General features: G+C 45.8%; 2 protein-coding genes across 2 annotated transcripts; one reads left to right on the top strand and one right to left on the bottom strand.

Annotated features, from left to right (window-relative positions):
- The first annotated feature begins 7,526 nt into the window (after positions 1-7,526).
- LOC118366746 (protein-lysine methyltransferase METTL21C-like) lies at positions 7,527-13,939 on the top strand. Its single transcript, XM_035749381.2, has 5 exons — positions 7,527-7,630; positions 8,528-8,699; positions 8,901-9,037; positions 11,639-11,756; positions 11,904-13,939. The coding sequence occupies exons 1-5, from the start codon at positions 7,544-7,546 to the stop codon at positions 12,293-12,295; spliced, it is 906 nt and encodes a 301-aa protein (XP_035605274.1). The 5' UTR covers positions 7,527-7,543; the 3' UTR covers positions 12,296-13,939.
- A 129-nt stretch (positions 13,940-14,068) lies between these two features.
- Positions 14,069-18,284, bottom strand: LOC118366745 (rhodopsin kinase GRK1-like). Its single transcript, XM_035749380.2, has 7 exons — positions 16,701-18,284; positions 15,754-15,881; positions 15,324-15,481; positions 15,154-15,237; positions 14,912-15,036; positions 14,435-14,636; positions 14,069-14,239 (listed from the first exon to the last, which is right to left on the bottom strand). The coding sequence occupies exons 1-7, from the start codon at positions 17,397-17,399 to the stop codon at positions 14,214-14,216; spliced, it is 1,422 nt and encodes a 473-aa protein (XP_035605273.2). The 5' UTR covers positions 17,400-18,284; the 3' UTR covers positions 14,069-14,213.
- Positions 18,285-18,361: the final 77 nt, after the last annotated feature.

The raw sequence follows: 18,361 nt of genomic DNA, 5'->3' as shown, positions 1-18,361 counted from the left end.
CACGTTTATTAACACAGGGTCCTGCCAATTATTTTTATTTGTGGTCGTTAACATTATTTGGAGTTAATTCTATGAGGGTGGAGGGTGTGCAATTGTTTTCCAGAACCAGGAGAGGGTGATATGAAAAACGTTGGGGAGGGGATCCCTAAGAGCATCTGCTAAATGACCAAAATGTAAATGTAACCAACTCACCTGATTTTACACTATCATTTGACTAATTGATGTAAAAAAAAATAATAATAATTAAAAGAATAAGAAGAATCTCACCATATTAAAATGAAAGTTCAGTTCACGTAACAGGTTGACCTTAAAATGATGAATCACTAATAAATAATCATCTTCAGACATTGACTCTGTCAAATCAACAAAATACAATGACAGGGAAATCTTGGAGAAATGTTGGGATTAAGTCAGTTAAAATCTTCCTAGAAGTCACAGAGGGACACTTTAGAAAGGCTTCATTCGTATTAACAATCTGATTTATAAAATGTTCCATGCAGTCTATATTAAAGGGCACTTCATATAACAGGCCCTTAATATAACAGGCTTTTAAAATTCTATATTAAAGGGAACTTCATATAACAGGCCCTTAATATAACAGGCTTTTAAAATTCTATATTTGTGCACAATTTCTATTTTCAATATCAAAGGGACACAAAAGGCACTCATTTTGTGGAACGACCCACTAGCTACATGGTTTATATACAACCCACACATGGCTTTTCTCTCTTCATCTGCCTCACAATTCCAAACGTTCCAGTGTTTTCTGCATGTCATCTGTAGGATCAGGGAAGAGCCACTCTGTCCAAGCAAGCGTTAGTTCCCGAGCCAACACTCTCCCATGACGACCAGGGCTGCTCCCATCCAGCTCTTATATTACAACTCTCAGTCTCTCATTGCCCACAGGGATAACAGTGTGTATGCATCTGATTGTGAATATGTGCCAGTTTGTATGAGCAGTTGAGAGACTAGACAGAACAACGGTACGCCCATCCACACCCATCCCCCAGGAGCTTAGCAGTCTTTGACACACACACAGTATGAAGCATGTTGGGACTCACATAGCTGTATATGAGTGTGATTACAGAGGCTATTTATGGAATACTGAGACAGAGGCAGGATTATCAGCTCTCAGGTGACAATCAACCCTGTCTAATCTTTCTATTTTCATCAATATTTAACACACACAGAGGCATAACACACACGTCATTACACAAATTCTCCCTCCCAGTGGTTGAGAAAGGCAACCTTAAAGGGATGCCTGTTTGGATGATCCGAAACAGGTTCATTGTTCATTTCTAGAGAACCGGGCCACTTTGAACAGCCCCCACAATGCAACTCCCATCAACACAACTCTCGTGGTGTTGAACTCTAGATCAGCTTCACAACGCATTATATGAATATGACGACCTTATCCAATCATATCTGGAGATTCAACACATTCAAGCTGTGTTAGTCACAGTCCCTAAACAGAGAGTGTTGTCCTCTGAAGATTATTATAACACCATAGTACCCTCCAAACTCATCATCAAGCTCTTGGTCTTGACCCCGCCCTGTGCAACTGGGTACTGTACTTCCTGACGGGCCGCCCCCAGGTGGTGAGGGTAGGTAACAACATCTCCACCCCGCTGATCCTCAACACTGGGGCCCCACAAGGGTGCGTTCTGAGCCCTCTCCTGTACTCCCTATTCACCCACGACTGCGTGGCCATGCACGCCTCCAACTCAATCATCAAGTTTGCGGACGACACTACAGTGGTAGGCTTGATTACCAACAACAACGAGACAGCCTACAGGGAGGAGCTGAGGTCCCTCGGAGTGTGGTGTCAGGAAAATAACCTCACACTCAACGTCAACAAAACAAAGGAGATGATTGTGGACTTCAGGAAACAGCAGATGGAGCACCCCCCTATCCACATCGACGGGACAGTAGTGGAGAGGGTCGTAAGTTTTAAGTTCCTCGGTGTACAGATCACGGACAAACTCCTGGTCCACCCACACAGACAGCGTTGTGAAGAAGGCGCAGCAGCACCTCAACCTCAGGAGGCTGAAGAAATTCGGCTTGTCACAAAAGCACTCACAAACTTCTAGCATGCATCCTGTCAGGCTGTATCACCGCCTGGGGCTCCGCAAACTCCAGAAGGTAGTGAGGTCTGCCCACCAGGGGCACCTACACCACCCGATGTCACAGGAAGGCCATGAAGATCATCAAGGACAACAACCACCCGAGCCACTGCCTGTTCACCCCGCTATCATCCAGATGGCGAGGTCAGTACAGGTGCATCAAAGCTGGGACCGAGAGACTGAAAAACAGCTTCTATCTCAAGGCCATCAGACTGTTAAACAGCCACCACTAACATTGAGTGGCTGTTGCCAACATACTGACTCAACTCCAGCCACTTTAATGATGGAAATTGATGGGAATTTATGTAAAAATGTATCACTAGCCACTTTAAACAATGCCACTTAATATAATGTTTACATACCCTATATTACTCATCTCATATGTGTATGTATATACCTTATTCTATATCATCTACTGCATCTTGCCATCTTTATGTAATACATGTATCACTAGCCACTTTAAACTATGCCACTTTATGTTTATATACCCTACATTACTCATCTCATATGTATATACTGTACTCAATACCATCTACTGCATCTTGCCTATGCCGTTTTGTACCATCACTCATGCATATATCTTTATGTACATATTCTTTATCCCTTTACACTTGTGTGTATAAGGTAGTAGTTGTGGAATTGTTAGGTTAGATTACTCGTTGGTTATTACTGCATTGTCGGTACTAGAAGCACAAGCATTTCGCTACACTTGCATTAGCATCTGCTAACCATGTGTATCTGACAAATACAATTTGATTTTATTATACTGTTGAAGCCTTTCACCACTTGATGACAGTTATTTTGTAGTTTGCAGACATAGATTAAAGGAACACATATGTGAGAATGCTGTTCATTGACTACAGCTCAGAGTTCAACACCATAGTGTCGCTAAGCTAAGGACCCTGGGACTAAACACCTCCCTCTGCAACTGGATCCTGGACTTCATGACGGGCCACCGCCAGGTGTAAGGCTAGGCAACAACACGTCTGCCACCCTGATCCTCACCACTGGGGCCCCTCAGGGGTGCGTGCTTAGTCCCCTCCTGTACTCCCTGTTCACCAACAACTGCTTGGTCAAACACGACTCCAACCCCATCATTCAGTTTGCTGACGACACAACAATGGTAGGCCTATAGGGAGGAGGTCAGATACCTAGCAGTGTGGTGCCACGACAACATCCTCTCTCTCAATGTGAACAAGACAAAGGAGCTGATCGTGGACTACAGGAAAAGGCGGGCCGAACAGGCCCCCATTGACGGGGCTGTAGTGGAGCGCGTCAAGATCTTCAAGTTCCTTGGTGTCCACATCACCAACGAACTATCATGGTCCAAACACACCAAGACAGTCGTGAAGAGGGCACAACAACAATTTTTCCCCCTCAGGAGACTGAAAAGATTTGGCATGGTTCCCCAGATCTTCAAAGTTCTGCAGCTACACCATTGAGAGCATCCTGACCGGTTGCATCACCGCCTGGTACAGCAAATGCTCGTGTAACAGTATAACTTTAGACCGTCCCCTCGCCCATACCCGGGCGCGAACCAGGGACCCTCTGTACACATCAACAACAGTCACCCACGAAGCATCGTTACCCATCGCTCAACAAACGCCGCAGCCCTTGCAGAGCAAGGGGAACCACTACTTCAAGGTCTCAGAGCAAGTGACTTCACCGATTGAAACGCTATTTAGCGCGAACACCGCTAACTAGCTAGCCATTTCACATCCGTTACACTCGGCATCTGACCGTAAGGCGCTACAAAGAGTCATGCGTACTGCCCAGAACATCACTGGGGCCAAGCTTCCTGTCATCCAGGAACTATATATACACTCCGGTACCGCTACCGCATGGCAAGCGGTACCGGAGTGCCAAGTCTAGGACCAAAAGGCTCCTTAACAGGTTCTACCTCCAAGCCATAAGACTGCTGAACAACTAAACTAATCAAATGGCGACCCGGACTATTTACATTGACCCCCCCTTTGTTTTTACACTGCTGCTACTCGCTGTTTATTATCTATGCATGGTCACTTTACCCCTAACTACATGTACAAATTACCTCGACTAACCTGTACCGCGGCACGTCGACTCACTACCAGTACCCCGTGTACAGTTGAAGTCGGGAGTTTACATACACTTACAGTAGGTTGGAGTCATTCAAACCCATTTTTCAATCACTCCACAAATTTCTTGTTAACAAACTATAGTTTTGGCAGGTCGGTTAGGACATCTACTTTGTACATGACAGAAGTAATTTTCCCAACAATTGTTTACAGACAGATTATTTCACTTATAATTCACTGTATCACAATTCCAGTGGGTCAAAAGTTTACATACACTAAGTTGACTGTGCCTTTAAAAACAGCTTGGAAAATTCCAGAAAATTATTTAATGGCTTTAGAAGCTTCTGATAGGCTAGACATCATTTGAGTCAATTGAAGGTGTACCTGTGGATGTATTTCAAGGCCTACCTTCAAACTCAGTGTCTCCTTGCTTGACATCATGGGAAAATCAACAGAAATCAGCCAAGACCTCAGAAAACAAATTGGAGACCTCCACAAGTCTGGTTCATCCTTGGGAGCAATTTCCAAATGCCTGAAGGTACCACGTTCATCTGAACAAACAATAGTACGCAAGTATAAACACCATGGGACCACGCAACCATCATACCGCTCAGGAAGGAGACGCGTTCTGTCTCCTAGAGATGAATGTACTTTGGTGCGAAAAGTGCAAATCAATTCCAGAACAACAGCAAAGGACCTTGTGAGGATGCTGGGGGATGCTTTGCTGCAGGAGGGACAATTATGTGGATATATTGAAGAAACATCTCAAGACATCAGTCAGGAAGTTAAAGCTTGGTCACAAATGGGTCTTCCAAATGGACAATGACCCCAAGCATACTTCCAAAGTTGTGGCAAAATGGCTTAAGGACAAAAAAGTCAAGGATTTGGAGTGGCCATCACAAAGCCCTGACTTCAATCCTATAGAAAGTTTGTGGGCAGAACTGAAAAAGCATGTGCGATTAAGGAGGCCTACAAACCTGACTCAGTTACACCAGCTCTGTCAGGAGGAACAGGCCAAAATTCACCCAACTATTGTGGGAAGCTTGTGGAAGGCTACCTGAAACATTTGACGCAAGTTAAACAATTCAAAGACAATGCTATGAAACACTAATTGAGTGTATGTACACTTCTGACCCACTGGGAATGTGATGAAAGAAATAAAAGCTGAATTAACTTATTCTCTCTACTATTATTCTGACATTTTACATTCTTAAAATAAAAAGTGGTGATCCTAACTGACCTAAGACAGGGAATTTTTACTTGGATTGAATGTCAGGAATTGTGAAAAACTGAATTTAAATGTACTTGGCTAAGGTGTATGTAAACTTCCGACTTCAACTGTATATAGCCCCATTATTGTTATTATATTACTTTAATATATTTAGTAAATATTTTCTTAGCTATATTTCCTTAAGACCGCATTGTTGGTTGAGGGCTTGTAAGTAAGCCTTTCACATATTGTTTGTGATGATCAGAATTCTCCAGCATGCCAGTGGCCATCAAAGGTGAGCATTTTCCCACCGAACTGCAGTCAGGTCAAGACCCTGGTGAGAACGACAAGCACGCAGATTTGCTTCCCTGAGACTATTTTTGATAGTTTGTGTCGGAATTCTTTGGTTGTGCAAACCCACAGTTTCATCAACTGTCCAGGTGGCTGGTCTCAGATGATCCCACGGGTGAAGAAGCCGGATGTAGAGGGCACATCAACAGATTATTTTGTACCTTTTATCAGGGAAACGAACCAGCGACCTTTTGTTTCCTGGCCCTAGAGAGGAACCAGGCTCTGAGGCTTGGCCAGTCCTCTTCTGGCTGTGCCAGTGGAGACTATAAGACTACATGGTAGGGGTGTGCTATACATTTTAAATAGTGCCTTAAAGTAAGTGTACAAGCCTGTAAATTATGATGTGTGCCGACATGGCCATACACGTGTTCGTATGTGTAAATTTACAGTTGATAGTCGGATTCGATGATACTCTTGATAGGGAAAAAACAGAAGTGTTTTAATATACCTGTACCTAAATAGATGTTGACAAATAACTCCCTGCACATTGTCACTGCAAAAAACCCAGCATATTAGGAGCAGCGCAAGGATTTGTGTGTCTGTCCTCAACTGCAGGGGGCAGCCAAGTTGGCTGTCACTCAGTCAAATCAAAAATCAAATGAAATCAAATTGTATTTGTCACATGTACCGAACACAACAGGTGTATTTCACTGTAGGTTTTGGAGGAGAGAAGGCTGCCGAGGTATGGGAAGTGTTCCACATTTTCAAGGGTGTTATTGTCAACCTGTATTGTGGGCGGAGTAGGGGGCTTGTTGAAGGATTTGAGTCTCCTTTAAATTCAGGGCTAGATCCAGGAGCCTGTAGGCCTTGGCAAAGGCATCCAGGACACACTGGAGGTCTGCTTTGGAGTGTGCTGCAAAGGCATCCAGGACACACTGGAGGTCTGCTTCGGAGTGTGCTGCAAAGGCATCCAGGACACACTGGAGGTCTGCTTCGGAGTGTGCTGCAAAGGCATCCAGGACACACTGGAGGTCTGCTTCGGAGTGTGCTGCAAAGGCATCCAGGACACACTGGAGGTCTGCTTCGGAGTGTGCTGCAAAGGCATCCAGGACACACTGGAGGCCTGCTTCGGAGTGTGCTGCAAAGGCATCCAGGACACACTGGAGGTCTGCTTCGGAGTGTGCTGCAAAGGCATCCAGGACACACTGGAGGTCTGCTTCGGAGTGTGCTGCAAAGGCATCCAGGACACACTGGAGGTCTGCTTCGGAGTGTGCTGCAAAGGCATCCAGGACACACTGGAGGTCTGCTTCGGAATGTGCTGCAAAGGCATCCAGGACACACTGGAGGTCTGCTTCGGAGTGTGCTGCAAAGGCATTGTTGTCAGGACACCGAAGCACCATGATGGTGACGGTGAAGACGTTGTTTTTTGACCTTGAACCTGTTGAGGTTGTACATCCTGCCATTTGTTCGGTACATGATTTTAATTCCCTGTGACAGGTCTTGGCCAATGTGGTGGAAGATGGCAGCAATGAAGACAGCAAACAGGGTGGGTGCGATGATCCTGCTCTGTTTGACCCATGTCTCCCCAGTGAAGGGCTCTGACTCAGAGCCGCTATTGCTGAGCACTATGGCAGATGTGTCACATCACGCAGAAGCCTCAGTCTAACACACACGTCTCTGAAAATGTGGACTTTACTTGGCTCCATGAGAGTGGGATCAAAGAGGGAGTTTCACTTTAGGCAGTATTTCATTTGCTCTCACTCCGTCTGTCGGTCTGTCACTATCATACTAGCTTAGTCTGTCTGACTTTCTGCCTCTCTCTCTCTCTATTATAGCTCAGTGATTTTGTGGGCGTGTTTGAAGGGATGCTGCCCAGGTATAAACAGGATGCAGTAGGACAGTCACAAAGACAGAGAGAGACAGAGACAGAGACAGAGAACCACCTCATACAGGTCTGTATCACATACAACACCCTCCTGTTTATTCTGTTCAGTTCCATGGAACTTTATTCATCTCTCTGGAGCATGAGTCTGCAAGCCCCCGTGAACATCAATATGTGTCTATTCATGTGTTTGCATCAGTGTCTTCTGCTGTTTTTCTACTGTAGCACCAGTGTTACACTAGTGTATACACACCCTTGTGTTGTGTTTCCGTAGCAAGGGCTGACAGTGAGGACATGTGAAGAGCAGAATCAACAACTTCTGCATAATCAGAACAGTTGCTTTGTGAGAAGGTCTTGAAGTTTACGGTTAACAAGTGTTATGTAAATGCCAGCTGAAAAGTACCAGTGGCCTGGCTTTATCCCCAAGTGAGAGCTGGTCTGCCGGAGCCGTGGCCCAGTGAGACACGGGTGCTGGCCCTCGTAGATGGAAACAGAAAAGTCCTAGCCTTTGGGGTAAAACACTGGGGTAAAATCCTGTATGGAAATTCCGAATTTGAGTCTGTAAAAACCTTGGTACTAATGCTGCTCCATTTCTAATACTACCACCATCTTAGCTAACAGTTTTTGATGTGATGTCTGGTGATTGTGTGTGGAGAAAAGAAACTAAGTGCATAGAACTGAGGACGTTCAGTGGAGTGAGTCCTAAGCTATGGCAGGTATTTTCCTCCAGAGTCCGAGTGGTCTGCTGATGGTTGGTTATAAATAAGTATTTCTCTGGGCCCGAACCCAGACAACCAGACCCAGGGGAGATAAAGGAAAAGAGCCCAGTTCATCATAGCCCAGTCCAAGCTTCCTTGGCTGGATTTACACACATGGAACATGTAGCCTAACCAATACAGTATTTACACACACATGTACGGATGGGCGCACACACAAGGTCAACTAAAGTTTTGTCTAATGTCGACAGTGTTCTGTGGCGATGGAGATCCCCTCTACAGTCAAACAGCCAGACCAAGAGGATCCCAAGAAGGAGAGGACAGACGGAGAGCCGGGTGAGAACGAGGAAGAAGAAGAGAGACCACAGGTGATGGAAAATGGAACACAAGATGAACGCAAGCAGTGGTTTCCTAACCCTAACAGTAAGGAATGGTGAATGTGTTCTAGTGGTCACGGTCAATTATATCAGCAGTCCAGTGTGGTTGTGTTGTGGTTCTGATGCTGTTGTGTGTAACAGTCAGTCTTAGTTATGTTGTGACCATGTGTAGTACTGGTTATTAACTGTTGGCCGTCCAGTGTGGTGTGTAGTGTACCTGGTTATGTTGTGGTCCTGTCCTCTACAGTGGTGTCTGACTGTAAGCAGATGGCCAGGGAGTCCAGTGTTTCCTACACCCTGGGGAAGGAGTTTTTCCTTATCGCTGGTCATGAAATCTGCATTAGAGAGTCTCTGGACTCCTATGGCGCCCTTGTCTGGCCAGGGGTGAGTTCAAAAAACACTCAGCAACATGATGATTGAACTTAAAGGCAATGCAGCAGGGGGTGCTCAGAAGTATTTCTGTCTGTAATAAAACCCTTTTGTGGGGGAAAACTAATTCTGATTGGCTGGGCCTGGCTCCCCGTGGGTCAGCCTAGCTCCCAAGTGGGTGGGGTGGGCCTATGCTCTCCCAGACCCACCCATGGCTGTGCCCCTGCCCAGTCATGTCAAATCCATAGCTTAGGGCCTAAACTTTTTATAGTCCCATTACCCTTCAAACATTCAACCTCCAGCTGAGTACCACCTCTAGCACCAGGGTCAACGCACTCTCAAATGTTGAAACTGAGCACAGCTCTATCCAGAAATCTGACAGTGGCTTCTGATTAAATTACATTTTCACAGAACCGCTTGTTGCAACTTCGATGAGGCTCTCTTGTTCAGATATCGGTAAGTGGACTGTAGGCAGGGCATGAACGGGATAACGAATCCAGTTGTTTGTGTCGTCCGTTTCTGGAAAGTACCTGCGTAATTGTGCACCCAGCTCACTGAAGTGCTTCACTATATCACATTTGACATTGTCCGTAAGCTTGAGTTCACTTGCACACAAACAATCATACAATGATGGAAAGACCTGTGAGTTGTCCTTGTTAATGCAGACAGAGAAGAGCTCCAACTTCTTAATCATAGCCTCAATTTTGTCCCGCACATTGAATATATCGTTGCGTAGAGTCCCTGTAATCCTAGATTCAGATCATTCAGGCGAGAAAAAACATCACCCAGACAGACCAGTCGTGTGAGAAACTAATAATCATGCAAGCGGTCAGACAAGTGAAAATTATGGTCAGTAAAGAAAACTTTAAGCCCGTCTCTCAATTTAAAAAAAAAGTGTAAATACTTTGCCCCTTGATAAAAGCGTTACATGGTCGCTGCCCATATCATTGCATAATGCAGAAAATACACAACAGTTCAGGGGCCTTGCTTTAACAACATTAACCATTTTCAGTGTAGTGTCCAAAACACATTTCAAGCTGTCAGGCATTCCCTTGGCAACAAGAGCCTCTCGGTGGATGCTGCAGTGTACCCAAGTGGCACCCGGAGCAACTGCTTGCACACGTTACCACTTCACTATGTCTCCCTGTCATGGCTTTTGCGCCATCAGTACAGATACCAGATACCAACACATCCTGACCACCAAAGTCCATTTGATGTCACAAAGATGTCCAGTAGTTTCAAATATTCTCTAATGTTGTCCTGGTTTCCAATGGTTTGTAGAGGGGGATGTCTTCCTTAATTGACCCCCATAAACGTAACAGACATACCAGGAGCTGTGCCAGGCCTGCCACGTCTGTTGACTCATCCAGCTGTAACACATAGAATTCACTGGCTTATATGCAAAGCAGTAATTGTTTCAAAACATCTTCTGCCATGTCACTGATGCATTGTGAAACAGTGTTGTTTGATGAAGACATTGTCTGTATAGTTTTTTTGGCCTTTTCCTCCAGCATTGTTCCATCCATATCTGGGGCAGCAGGAAGAATTAAGTCCTCCAAAATAGTATGGGGCTTGCCTGTCCTAGTCACTTGGTAGCTCACCATATAAGACACTTCTAGCCCCTTCTCATTAACGGTATCTGTTGCTTTTATACATGTCTTACTACTCAAAAGTCACCTTTATTCTCACTCAAAAAACTCCTGTGGCTTATTTTTCAAATTGTCATGTTTCTAAATGTCTGCACAAGAGTGAAGGTTTCCTGCGAGAGAGTAACAGTTCATGTGGTTGGATGTTAATTATATTTGACTAGGCTACCTGTATTTGACATTGTGTTGTTATTTCTTACCTCATTTGCACACACTGTTGTTTTTGTTGCACTGCTTTGCTTTATCTTAGCCAGGTCGCAGTTGTAGATGAGAACTTGTTCTCAACTGGCCTACCTGGTTAAATAAAGGTGAAATAAATAAAAAAATTCGCTGAACACTAGACTTGATTTTTTAAATTTTTGGCAGTGAAACGAGGCTACTCAGGTGAGAAAAAATCCTCACCCAAACGTATAGCCCCATTGGAAAATATAAAATGTGCCGTTTGAAAATGTGAACTTTTTGTTTTTCACCTTTTTATTTGGCGTAACCATGATGGCATTGCGCGTACGTACCCCAGTTTGGGAATACCTGCCTTATATGAACTGTAACTGAGTAAAATCTTTGACACTTGCGTTTATATATTTGTTCAGTATATTTCTCAAGCAACAATTTAGCTAGGACTGTCTGGGAGTGGTCTTCGTGTGGAGTGGAAGCTGTTATTGGCAGAGAGGTTTGGCACACTTGGTCTATTAACCAATTTACTGCATGGTGATGTCACCATGGAAAGCAGAAACTCCCGCGTAGATTGTATTTTCAATCAGCACAGATTTACAGTGTTAGTTTCATCAGCTGTTGTGCGATATGATATAAAACACAGCAAAAACAGAATTTTGACTGCACTGGGCCTTTAATTCATATCGACTGATCTGGGTTGCTCTATCTATCATTGTGTGTAGATGTTGATCTCAGTGATGATGATAATAATGCGGTCGCTGCTGGTGAGGATGTGTTTGTGCATGTGTATGGGTAGGCGGTGGCTCTAAGTCAGTTCCTGGAGAATAACCGGCAGCAGGTGAATCTCCTGGATAAAGCGGTACTGGAGATTGGAGCAGGGACAGGCTTACTGTCTATTGTGGCTAGTCTACTGGGTGAGTCTGTCCATCTGTCTCTTTTTCAGTCTGGCTAACTGTATAATGGTCATTGGCCAGTCTACTAGATGAGTCTGTCAGTTGGTGATATGGTTTGACAGACTGATTCCATTTCCCTGACTGTTCCCCTTGTGTCCTGTTTTACAGGTGCCTGGGTAACGGCCACCGACCTACCCGAAATCCTTCCCAACCTGACCTTTAACCTCTCTTGGAACTCCAAGGGCCGCTGCCGCTACACGCCCCAGGTGACTGCCCTCACCTGGGGTCACGACCTTGAGAAAGACTTCCCTAGCACTTCCTGTCACTATGACTACGTGCTAGCAGCCGATGTAGTGTATCACCACAACTACCAGGAGGAGCTGCTGGCGACCATGCACCACTTCTGCAAACCAGGAAGTGGCACCACGCTGATGTGGGCCAATAAGGTGAGGTTCCAGTCAGACGTGAAGTTCACAGAGAGATTTAAGAGTTGTTTTGATACAACACTGATGACAGAACAAAAGGACGTGATGATCTTCAAGGCCACGGCACGAGAGTGAAGAGAGGAGAGGGGATAGAATGGAGATACCAGGGAGTAGAGGAGACTCAGAGGAAAAGTGTTGAGAAAGAGAAATAAGAGAGATTGTTCCACTGTGGATGGATGAAACAGGAGCTCACTACAGACTGCCTGGAGCCCATTGTGTGGGTACATTCATTTTAGATGGATAACAAAAGCAGATTCTGGGTTTCAAGGACATTGCTGTGAGCTAAATTATATTTACAACCCATATCCTGCAAAAAACCCAGAAACCAAAATGAATCTAAAACATGTGACTTTTCAAAATGCAATTTTATCTACCAATGTTTTTTCATACATTTGATACAATGACAAATGTTTTGTAAATACATTTGCTTTGCACTACAGTGTGAAAAATGTGTTAATTTCTCGCTACTTACGCATAGTCTGCATTGGCATCAACACAGATATTCTCAAAGTTAATATATGTACATAGACATCTACTAGAGACAGTATCACCTGCATTTATGACAATGGTAAACAAACCCTTCTCCACTATACATGAAAACAGACTAGTTCAACAAGGTAAGCTCTTACACTGAGTACACAAAACATTAACAAGTGCTCTTTCCAAAGTTATAATCCCTTATCGATGTCACTTGTTAAATCCACTTCAAATCAGTGTAGATGAAGGGGAGGAGACAGGTTAAAGAAGGATTTTTAAGCCTAGAGACAACTGAGACAAGGATTGTGTATGTGTGCCATTCAGAGGGTGAATGGGCAAGACAAAACATTGAAGTGCCTTTGAACAGGGTATGGTAGTAGGTGCCAGGCGCACCAGTTGGTGTCAAGAACTGCAACGCTGCTGGGTTTTTCACGCTCAACATTTTCCCGTATGTAATAAGAATGGTCCTCCTACCCAAAGGACATCCAGCCAACTTGACACAAATGTGTGAAGCATTGGAGTTAACATGGGCCAGCATCCCTGTGGATCCCTGTGACACCTTGTAGAGTTTAAGCACGATCAATTGGGGCTGTTCTGAGGGCAAGGGGGGGCAACTCAATATTGGGAAGGTGTTCCTGATGTTTAGTAGATTCAGTGTATATCGACATATTTAGAGAACTGCAAGATTTCATGTTTCTTAGCACATTTCACTAGTGTTGTAGTGAGCAGAATCAGAAAGCATCTCGTTTTCTCTCACTCACACACACACTTATATCTTGATGCTGCTAAATGATCTGTCAGTATGCTTTGAGAATACATAATATCTATTGCTGGGCCCAACTGAAGTACAAAGGTCCAAAGTCCATCTAACAGTTTCACTCTAAGAGCAGCGGAACACTCTCTCAATCTCAACCAATGAACAGTCAGAATGCCATGCCACTCAGGAGTTCCATCTCCATGGTAACGTTATTGTGTAGAACCTGATTTGCTGTTCTGGACTGTCTTGAGTGTTTGTCTGGGTCCAGGTGTTGTCACGATGGCGACGCATTTTCCCATCAATGCCCTTTGAGGTGTATGTTTTTTTCCCTCTTTTTTACAGTTTCTCTCATTGTTCTACTCTAAACGTAAAGCGTTCAAAAAAATATTCAGTTGGCAGCACTTCCTTGTGTACTAAACACAACCTCAAAGAGCTACGGTTGGTCTGATCCGGAACGTCTGAGCTCCCTTCTTCGTCCTCCGTTTCCAAAGAGACAATCACGCCAAGCAGCAGGTGGATGACTTGGGCTGTTCCAAGATGGACTCTCTGCGCAGGTCGTTGGGTATGGTGCCTGCGGGTCCCCACACGTTGAGCTCACCATAGATCCCCGTCTCAATCATCTCCTCCTGCCAGGGGATGGCAATGTTCCCAGAGGAGAACTCGTCAAAGAACACGCGGTCGGGGTCGTCCAGCCCCACTCCCTTCACCGAGGAGAACTCCCCCACGTCATCCAGGTCCTTGGCGTAGACCACCTTGGAGTCAGGGACAAACGGGGGGCAGGATGCCTGTAGGAGAGAGGGAGGGGGTTAGAGAGACTCTTACTGAGTGAACTTCAGAAGGAGGGATGGTGTGCTTCTGATTGGGAGTCTGTCTGTGGCAGCTGTAGAGTGTGACACAGCAAAATGATCATGGCCCAAATTCAGCCCACAAACACAACTTAACATTTGGTTCAGTTAGCACTTAGAAATAGTAGTTGGTACCTGCATCCAGTCTCGTCCAGTGGATGGCGCTGAAGAAGGGGTGTGTCCTGATCTCGTCACAGGTCCCGTCCTTGAAACCTAGTCTCTTGTCCACCTGTTTCTCCAGCAGCGCAGAGCAGATGGACTTGGCGTTCTCACTGAATGTCTCTGGGTAGACCACCGTCCCGGTCATGATGCGCTCCTTTAGTGCCTCCTTCTCAACCTGACCAGAAGATGACCGCAGGTTAGCAACAGTACATCAAAGCCATAAACCAACTGGGTGTGCAGGCTTTTGTTCCAACCCTGCACACACACCCTTGATTCAAATAATGATGGATTTTGAAGGAAGAATCAAAGACGGGTGTGTAAATGCTGGGATGGAACGAAAGCCTTCAGACTCCAGTGGCTCTACACGACCAGAATTGACGAACTACACTGTTATCCGGTGTGCACTTTCAGTGTGAAGGCATGAAAGGGAGGAGGGATAGAGCAGGTTACCTTCTCTCCGCGTTCCCTGAAGGGGTTCTTGGCGGCCATAAACTCAAACAGTGTGACCCCTAGGGTGAAATAGTCCACTGAGGTGTCATACTTCTCCCCCTTCAGGAGCTCTGGGGCCATAAACCCTGGGGGCAGATATCAAAAGGACAGTCACAAGAGCCAATACGGAACCTCTTGGAGACACTAAAAGTGAAACCCCATTGTGAGGAGATGAGGTCGGACCGCTGCAGCCCGAGACTGACCTGGAGTTCCGGCATAGCCTTTGATCTTTGTCTGGTTTTCCTTCAGCTCCACTGCCAGACCCAGGTCAGAGATACGCACGTTACCTAAGGACATACGGACAGCGTCACATCACACAAGCATCACATGCGTTTGGGTGTTTGTCTGTACATGCACACCTCTCATTGTGTACCTTCATTGTCCAGCAGCACGTTCTCAGGTTTGAGGTCTCTGTAGATGATTCTCTTCTGGTGGAGGTGCTCCATGCCCTGGATGATCTGAGCTGCGTAGAAACAGGCTCTGGGCTCCTCAAACCCTGGGTTGTTCTCATCCACCAGATAGATGTGGTACCTGGGGTGGCAGGTAGCCTAGTGGTTAAGAGCGTTGGGACAGAAACCGAAAGGTCGCTGGTTCGAATCCCCAAGCTGACTAGGTGAAACATATGTTGATGTGCCCTTGAGCAAGGCACTTAACCCTGATTGCGCCTGTAAGTGTGTCTGCTAAATTACTCAGATGTGAACAAACATGTTACAAATAAGTTGTGTGTGTGTGTGTGTGTGTGTGTGTGTGTGTGTGTGTGTGTGTGTGTGTGTGTGTGTGTGTGTGTGTGTGTGTGTGTGTACTTCAGGTCTCCTCCATTCATGATGGTCATAACCAGGCAAAGCTCATCCTTGGTCTGGAAAGCGTAGGCCAGTGACACGATGAAGCGACTATGAACCCTGGCAAGAATCCTCTTCTCCACCATTGCCCCCTAGAGTAGAGGGACAAACATGACAATAGCAACCATCACTCACAAATTCATACCGGTAGGCAGCGAGGAAGAGGCAAAGCGAGAGGATCCACTCCAGTCAAAATCTGTCCACTGAGGGAATACAGCGATAAGCTCCCAAGACTCCCATTGTTAGGGAGACAATCTGGTTGTTATATACAGTATCTCAGCAGTAGGTCATGCTCAATTATCCTTGAAGTAATCACTGACCAAACACCTGAATAGGTGAAAGATATGAAGTGGAATCATTGCTTTGACCTATCTAATCATATCATATCATACCCTTAGCAAGGGGGAATTTTAACATGGCATTGTACTAGCTGTAAAGGACATGGACTAACCTTCCCCAGCAGTTCCATTGAGAACAGCTTTTCCGTAATCCCTCTATCCCTTTGTTGTGTTTAACACAGAGAGCTAAGACAGGGGTTCTAACACAGTCACAGAGGGTATGAAACCCGGCCACACACTGTAGCACTACCCTTCCATGTCAATAGTCATTGCGACTCAGCTTGATCTTTTTTAATAATATATGCCATTTAGCAGACGCTTTTATCCAAAGCGACTTACTTCATGTGTGCATACATTCTATGTATGGGTGGTCCCGGGAATCGAACCCACTACCCTGGCGTTACAAGCGCCATGCTCTACCAACTGAGCTACAGAAGGACCACATGTATTCTAATTAACTGATTTCCTCTTGGGATATCATCGGATATCATACAGGAAGTATCACATGACTAGAGATGATGGACCATACCAAAGACCCTCAGAAACTACCTCCTTCCCACCCCGTCTTTTCACCTCATAGCCTTTCCTCTTCTTCAGCCTCTTCTTGTTGAGCTTCTTGCAGGCGTACAGTTTCCCCGTGGCCTTCATCTGGCAGGCAGACACCTCTCCGAAACCCCCCTTCCCAAGCACACGGAAGTCCTGGAACCAGTCTTGGTCCATGGGCTGCATCTCCAGCCACTTCCACTGCAGGAACCTCTTCAGGTACATGCTCTCCAGGAAGAAGGTGTAGGGAACTTCCTGGAGGTAGCCCAGCACCGAGACCAGTGTCTGGGAAAAGAGGGTGTCCCCAGCCCCCTGCTGTGCCTCCTTCACCTGGGTCACGGTCTCCGGGGTCAGGAAGGGGCAGTAGAGCTTAGCAGAGGATTCCAGGTAACGCTGGACAATCCTAGATGCCTTCTGGGCCCGGTCTGTGTCTTCGGCTAAGTCGTACTCTTCGATGTCCCGCCACAAGTGGCAAGGACCGTGGTATTCGGGCGCCGTCTCCAGGAACTCGCGGAACAGACGTTTGCCGATGGGCTGCTCCACGCAGACTGACTGAAAGGTTAGGTCCAGGGTTTCCTGGAGGCCCTCACACACGGTGATATGGGGCAGCTTGAGGCGGGCGTGGTACTTCTTGTCACGCGAGGCTGCCGGGTTGGAGCCATCGAAGCTGCCGCGGGCGCTTATGTAGGCAGAGTTGGCAACCACCGTGGTCAGGCTGCCCAAATCCATGGCAACGGAGGGAGAGAGGCTGTCGCCGACAGCGAGGACACTCAGAGGGAGAGCATGGTGAAGGAGAGTGGGGGGCAAGCAGGGATAGCGTGAGATAAAGAGATTACGAAGAATATGTTGAAGTGTGAATAAAAGGTGATAGAGGAGAAAGAGGGAGTGAAACAGTAAAAGGGGAGGATTAGAGAGGAATGATGAGGAAAGATGAACAGCGGGAGAGAAAGGAAAAGGAGAGCCGTGCCAGCAGCAGGACAGAGGACACAAGATCCTCCTCCTGACCCGAGCGCTTTACCCGTATCTCTCACACACACCTGGCTCAGCACCTTTCAGACAGTAATGCCTTTATCCACTAACTCCCTAATACCTCAGGCTGAGAGTGAGAGCCCAATCTGTGACTGATGTATTCAGACTGTCTCATGGAGGCCAGAGCAGCACCTGTTATCTAAAGAACACACAAGGGAGCAGCACAGTAGAAAAGGGAGGGAGGGAGTAAGGCGCAGTCTAAAATTGACACCTCTCGAAACATCAGAATGGCCCCTGGCCTTCATAGATATGGAAGGATCAGAAAGGTGAAAGCAAAATGTTTATATCTCCCTCTAGCCTTCAGCACATTCCCTAATTTGATTGTAAACCATTAACAAGCTAGTTAACTAACAAATGTTCTTGTCAAAATTGTCAACAGAGTAGCTAGCAAGCAACAAGATATACCAAACTGTCTAAAAACCTACAAAGGTGGTTTTAAATGTGGCATGAAATATCTGATTCCATGTGCTTTTTGGCTGTTGACTGCAGGAAAAAGGATTTGAGTCACATCAAAATACCAAATGTAAACAAGGCTTTAGATACCGCAAGTCAACACATCAGATTTCCCAGAGGAAAATTCCCAAAGGATCATATGTTTGACCTATTTGAGGTTATTACGGTGCTATTTCAGCTGTTGAAGCCAATTGAGTAGTGCAAAATAC

The sequence above is a fragment of the Oncorhynchus keta genome, chromosome 34 (assembly GCF_023373465.1).
Source record: "Oncorhynchus keta strain PuntledgeMale-10-30-2019 chromosome 34, Oket_V2, whole genome shotgun sequence".
In the NCBI taxonomy this organism is placed as follows: domain Eukaryota; kingdom Metazoa; phylum Chordata; class Actinopteri; order Salmoniformes; family Salmonidae; genus Oncorhynchus; species Oncorhynchus keta.
This window is presented reverse-complemented; position numbering and strand designations above follow the sequence as displayed.